This window comes from Propithecus coquereli, unplaced genomic scaffold, assembly GCF_000956105.1.
Source record: "Propithecus coquereli isolate 6110/MARCELLA unplaced genomic scaffold, Pcoq_1.0 Scaffold422, whole genome shotgun sequence".
Classification (NCBI taxonomy): Eukaryota; Metazoa; Chordata; class Mammalia; order Primates; family Indriidae; genus Propithecus; species Propithecus coquereli.
This window is the reverse complement of record NW_012149975.1, coordinates 1,539,674-1,546,783: the sequence shown is the minus strand read 5'-3', so window position 1 is coordinate 1,546,783 and position 7,110 is coordinate 1,539,674. Positions and strand designations below refer to the sequence as shown.

Sequence of the window (7,110 nt, the reverse complement as noted above, 5' to 3'; positions counted from 1 at the left end):
TAAAGGAAATTAATTCTTATCGAGTATATGTAATAAGAGATTAAAAATTAATCATAGAATATTGGGATTAAAGAAGCAAAGCCTACAATAATAGTTAACAATATAAGCAGGCCCAAACTGACAAAATAATAGTAAACAATTTTTGGAGAAATACGAGATTATTCTATTATGGTTCATTTCAATGCACTTCTCAGTTATGTTTCTTAAAAATGCCTCAGCTAGCAGATCTCCAAACATTTAGCCTAGGTAGTATTAAAACATGGATACCTGTAGTAACATAATATATAATGCAATTTATGTATGTAATAGAATATATTGCACTTTGAAAATATAAAATATGAAGTTTAAAGTTTGTTTTTAAAATTCCTAAGAATAAGGAACTCTAATTCCATCTGAATTCATCTTGTTTCATCTGAAACCTGGCCAAAATTCCAAAGATGATATACTTAAAAAGAGTTATAATAAAAATTAATCCAAAAAACTAATTTTGAGTGTCTTTGGATAGAAACATGAGACTAAGATTTGTTTTTGTTTTCTCATTAAAATATATTAATGCTTTATGGAAAAAAAATTAATCCAAATAATTATATTAGCATTTAAAAGGATAGAGCATCAAAAAAAGGACAAAATTCATCAAACATGTATGGAAACTGATAAAATTGTTTTTAAGATAATCAAGTGCTCATTTAAGCATCCTTGATATAAACTGTTATAAATTATTCTATTACAGCCAAACAACCTTCACGGTCATCCTAAAGGCAGTTTCAACACCATAATTTTGCAAGTGGTATTCGCATTAACATATTGGTACTCACTGCTGCTATACTGTTCAAATTATACCTGATGTACCACACTATCATTAACATAATTTGATATTTTAATAGCAGATTTCATCAGAAATCTTGGACTTTTTGTTAAAGATTGGTGTTTTATACCAAAAAAAAAGCCTGTTAAGAAAAAAAAATTTGTATGTGCTTTTGTACTCCCAAGAGAAATGCAAAAACCAGCCTGACATCTAGCACAACTAATGCAGTAAAATGAAAGCATGTCCACAGAAACAGACTAGGAAGGAATCAAATAAGCTTCCTTGGCCAGCAAAGGATGTACAAGCATCTTCTCTCAAGCCTCCTTCCACAGGTGAGAACATCACAAGACACAAGGAAGGGACCTTCTGGTAAGAAGAACAAAGAGATGATTTAAAAACAAATGTGCTCTCACACGCATTCTCTCTCTCCTGCATTCGCTCTCTCCCTTTCTCTCTCTCTCTCTCTCTGTCTCTCTCTTCAGTTTTTAAATGTCATTTTAGGTGAATGCTGATGGTGTCTCCACAATGGAGAATTCAATTCTCTGTTTCTTTGCACTCTGAATGCACTTCTTTTATTGCATGCAAAGTTAGTTATTACCGTGGTTTTTGTGAAGCCGAAGTGCCTTGGTCCTAGGCTAGGCCTCTTCTTCCCACAGAGAGTCCCATATGGCAGTTAGGCAAAAAGGGGTGGTCAAGGTTATAAGCAGGATGATATTTAGAATTTTAACATCTAGAACAGAATGGGTATCAACTAATCAGAATAGATACCTGACCATAAACAACTGGTATGACCATCTGGGTGGTATTAGCTCAGTATTAGCCTTGGCAATAAGGAGGTCAATATTGGTTTGGTGGAGAAGGAAATAATTTTGATTCATTGTCAACTCTCATCATCTATACAGCTTTTTCCCTAACTTGTATTAAATCTCCTCAAAGGTGAAAAAAATTATCTTAAAAGACATGTCTGATAATCTTTATGGATAAGTCTAATTTAGATTAAATAAAGAATGTGAAATAAATGTACTATACAGGAAATCCACACATCAAGAAGAATGTCCCCAAAGCAAAAGTAAGTCTTTTCCAATGGCTTCTTCTGATTCTTTTCATTTTTCTCTTGACAGAATCATGTTCTCCCTTTTCCTCTGCCTTTTGCCTCTCTCCTACATATATACCTCTTTATTTTCTGTCTCCAACTCTTCGTTATCTCTAGTTACCTCAATAAAATTTCTCTCCACTTCATTTTGAGCTCACCACCCCATCACTGATTTAAAAATGTGCATGTAGAACCAGTAATATATCTGTGTCAAGGGGGGAAAAACATAACTTTAAAGAAAGAATATCACCAAGTCTAAAGCCCAATGGCATCTTCATTCCCTGATGTAAAATGCTTTATACAAAAATAAAGACAAAGGTGAGAAAGAAACCATTATTCTGTTTTTTTATTCTGTATATTTGTATATTTAAAATGTAATATTTCCTGTTCAATCACAAATGTCCTATTTCAGCAACCTAATGTTAAATTGGGTTTGCTTTGTGGACTAGCCTGTAATCCTCCGTAATAATAATTTTGTGTGGCAAATGCTAGATGTTAAAAATTTCAAATTGCAAACAAATACGTATGTACCCTCTAAAGATAAAAAATTTAACTGTAACTTGTTTGTAAACTAGGGAAGGGGTGCACAGTATTTAACATGTCATAGTTATGCAACATCTAAGGACAAAAACCAGTGTAACTTTTATAGGTACGACTAAACAAAGGCAATTTTCCATTATCCTCATAGTATATAAAAGTGATTTTAGTTTTTCAGAATTTGTTACCTACTCTGCTTTATATCTGTCCTTCACTGTCAGCCTTTTGTATTCATTTCATTGTCATTTTTTCCATAACTACCAAGAAAATAACATAGCAAGACCCAAAATGTCAAATCCTATAAACTATAATACTAATTACCACCCTTAGAGAAAACTATTACTGCAAAGGATGGCGAAGATAGGAGGCGGGTTAGTTCTTGTTCCATTAAGCCTGATGCTCTATATAGAAAATTGAAGTCTCTATTCCACCAAAGGCAAGTGTGGCTTTAATATCATTCAAAACTAATACATAAATGTTTTCTGGGTTATTTACTGATTTGTATTTTATATATCACTGCTCTTCTTCACCCACACAAATGGTGGGGCAAAGGCAATATATGTAACCTAAACATTTGTACCCCTGTAATATGCTGAAATAAAAAAAATTTTAAAAAGAATAAGGTAGAATTGTATGAGAAGGGAATTTTTCTTTCTAACATATCAAACCCAAGTAGTGTTTTTGTTATGTGAGCTATGATCTCACTATATCATTAAGAATATAAAACCTATTTCCTCTAAAACATTTGATTTCAGCACACAGTTCTTAAAACATGAGAACCTTATATTTAAAAATGTTCTGTAATAACTTAGCTCATGGGAGAACTAAAAAAAATCCTGCTTTGAAATATACTTATAGTATCTTGAAATGTTCAGTTCTTATAAGTAGAAAAGGCACAAGGACTACTGTTTTTCCTGTTTCATTTGATTGCTGAGAAGGAAAGAGGAAGTAAATAGAGCAAGGCTGTACATAGGCTTAAATAAGAAACAAAATGCATGAAACAAAGACGAAGGAAAAGTTGGATTTTCCATGTTCCTAGAACTAATAACCTACCAAATTTTCTCAAAAATTACCATCGAGTCTGACAGGGGAGATTTCCACTGTAAAATCACAGAAACATATCCTTTGCAAACACAATGAAGCACAAGTAAAGTAGAATGATGCTAATAAAAGAAGTATTTCCTAAAAGTTCATAGGCAAGAAAGTTCTAAAACAGAGAGAGGTAGGAGTAAACTATACCACAAGTAAGCTTTCCCAGAGAGAAGCCTCTTCTCCATTAGAAGTGGGTTTTAGGATGTCTGCAGGGGGCACAAGGAATGAAGAACATAATCTTTAAGACAATATTATGTGTTTACAAACATGAAGAAATTTCCAAAAGGTTAAAACAGACAGTTATAATAGATGTTTCAAATAGGTTAAGGAACCAACATTCCAATTACTGGAAATTTGTCAATATTATAAAATTACTGTGATGTCATCTTCAAATAAAATTGTTTCAAATAGAGTTATCTAGAACAGAGTTCTTTTCTATTATTTTGACAATAATATACTATTATAACATTTTATATATTGTACATTAACCAGTTTGGTCTTCTCTTTCAGGTAAAAAAAAAAAAACTGATCAAAATCAATGTCTGAAGTTGTACTAAACCTCTTCATTAGAGAACAGGTAAACAATGCCTCTCGTTAGCGAATATTTCCAAAGAAATCTTGGCATTTTCCCCAGTTTGGCTCGGGATGACCATGTGTTGCTAAGATCAGTGTAAAGCAACGTTAAGAGTCTATAAACATAAACTTTAAGTGTTACTACTAAATTAAATACTAGACTTAAGACATTTTAAAAAATACATTCAATACACTCGGACTTAGGGGGGGAGGGGGGACAAGGGCAACATACATAACCTAAACGTCTGTATCCCCATAATATGCTGAAATAAAAAAAAATACATTCAATACAATTCATTTTTCCTTGAAATGAAGTTGTTATATGATATCAGTGACATAACTAGAGAAAAGATGCTAATAGCTCTTGAGGGGATGGGCCTTGTATGATTAAATTAAAATGAAATTTTTTTTTTTTTTAGCGCCCGGATTCTGTAATGGAAGCAACAACTAGCATGGGAAATTAACAAACTTCACTTAGGCAATAAAGAAGACAATACAAGCCAACGATACAATACCATGCTCTCATAAAACCCTTAAAAGTAGCAGTTAGTTTAAAAATTTACAAGTAATTGTGAGATAGTAAAGTACTTTAAAATAGAAACAAACATACAAAAACATGCTCTCAATAGTCCAGTTAAATTACTTATTGGTTGACTTTGTAAGATAAGGAATACCTTATTAATAAAATAATTAAAGACATCTTCTCTTGAAAGAGTGTTTTAAAGAAGGTTCTATGTTCAAAATATGTAAGTTTTTAAAGGCCTAACAGCAATTATTTGCCAATGTTACAATTGATATGAGTTAAATCAATTACAGAAAAACATACTATCCATCAACATGATGAGTTAGAAAATAAATCAAAATTACTATTGCCAAAATTTTTAATCAGAAAAGCAAGTTTCAGGAGTTCAGGAAATCTTGGCAATGTTTCTGTACACCCCAGGCATTTAGTTTCCCAGAAGTAAAATTTAAGGGTCATAACGAAAATAAAATACTGTCTTCAGGAACTGGGTGACCGCAAAGTACTTCAGTGATTGGTAGGTGTATATGTCCTCTCTTGTCTATTAAAAAAGGCTAAACACTATTAAGTGGATAATATGTTTCTATGGAATCAACACTTATATCCTTACAGGTCTGCACATAGGTGTTAATTCTTAAGATCTAGTGCCCATGTTAAAGGAAGAAAAAAATAACCAATCCTTTTTAAAAGACTTCTAGAAGCTCAGGTTACTTTTCCATTGAATTTCATTTAAGAAGCCTGTTTGTACAAGATCATTAAGGTGAATAAAACCAGATTATGGTATATAACAGTATCAAACAAGTTAAAGTATGTATCTTTATCAAACACTGTTAGTATCTAATATCATCTGATTACACACAAAGCTTGATTAAATGATTCCACTTTGTAAATGCACCTGTTTTAATTTCATCTTCTTTCCAGACTACTTACTATATAACACCTCTCTCTAATGGTGAGAGTTTCATATGTCTACACAACAGATTTCATGAGTCCTACCCTAAGCAGGCTACATCAGAGTCTATCACAGGAAAAATCAGGTTTGAAAATATCTTACCCCAGATATGAGAAATACTTTACAGAAGTCCAAAACTGGCAGAATTTGCAGAAAGCTAGCAGCTTCCAGCGTGTCTTGAAGGTTGTCCATGTTAAGAGAAAGCTTTGCAGTATAAATGAAATCAATAATTTTCCTTAGACCAACTTTGCTCACACCATGAAGCTTAATGCACATTAAATCTTGTTCTTTCATTCCACCTTAAACAAACAAAAAAAAAAACATTCAATTAAATGAAGGTGAATAATTAAGGTCAAACTCACTTCTGCTGCTAATTAGATGCAACAAAATCTAGGAAAAGTCTTATTCTGTGTAAGAATTCATAACAGAGCCAGTCTTCTGCATATTTTACAGTTAAAAGAGAGTACTTAAAAAGGATTATCTCTACACTAATGGAGGTCATATATGATACAAGCACTTCCAAAATGTTCTCCTGTCACTTCTTATCTTTTGATGGATTAAAGATTGTATTAGCGGGACACAGAGTCTCTGATGGCCCGTTCAGATATGAGTTTGAAAAAGAAAAGCTGTGAAATAAAGATGGACAGTATGAAAAAAAGTGCATCAATTTCCCATGTTATAACAGCGATATCCACAACCATATGAAGGACTGTTGTATATTCCTTTTAAAACTGCTTCCTCTTGTAAAGGCACAGACCATAAGAACCGAATTTCATGTTAGAAATAAGATTTAAACACATATTGTTCATACTGTTTTAATGTGGTTGCAGAGTTTAAAAAGGCAAACTACCTGTGAACATAGCCTTGAAGTAATCACTAGCAGACGCCATCATGACTCTATGCACAGGGAAGGCATCATCTGTGTCACCTGGCATCAGGGTCACATCACAAAGCAATCCTTCAAGTCGAAGCTGGTCAAAGCCCTACAATAAGAACATGAGTTGGGCCACTAATTAAGGAAAATGAAGTTAGAAATTTCTGCATGCTGACATTCTGTTTACATATTAATGTAGTATGACATATTTGGGACATAAAGCCAACAGAATAATTACTTAGGAAAAGAAAAAATAAGCGAATAGCATTCTTGATATGTGACAATGTATATTTCTTTCACTGTAGGAATAAAATAAAATTAAGACTAATTTGGATTAAGAACAAATAAGGCAAGAGTATGTACATTCACTTATTTACACAATCATCAACTTTTACCTTATTTTGAAAAAAAAAATTACCATGTGCACCTCTGTTTCCCCATCTGCACAATGAGGGCATTAGACTGTCCAATGTTCATTTCCATGATAATATTTTAATAGTCCTTTTGTAGTATTTTACTAACACATCTTGGTTTTGGTTTTTCTTTTTCTTTCTTTTTTTTGGGGGGGAAAAAGAAAAGTAGAGAACATCTATACTGAGTGCAAGATAGGAGTTCTTTCTAACAGTTGAATTGTTCCATCTCTTTGAGAATTAGATATGGTGCT

At 32.6% G+C, this 7,110-nt stretch overlaps 1 protein-coding gene across 5 annotated transcripts in view; it reads right to left on the bottom strand.

The window, feature by feature from the left end:
* The window catches only part of KLHL13 (kelch-like family member 13), a 210,248-nt gene that overhangs the window by 29,857 nt on the left and 173,281 nt on the right, over nt 1-7,110 (bottom strand). For all 5 annotated transcript variants that reach the window (XM_012653528.1, XM_012653529.1, XM_012653525.1 and 2 more), the window contains 2 exons: nt 6,423-6,555; nt 5,675-5,871 (listed from right to left, as the gene is read on the bottom strand). In XM_012653528.1, coding sequence (XP_012508982.1) covers nt 5,675-5,871; nt 6,423-6,555 — 330 coding nt within the window. The remainder of the gene's footprint in view (nt 1-5,674; nt 5,872-6,422; nt 6,556-7,110) is intronic.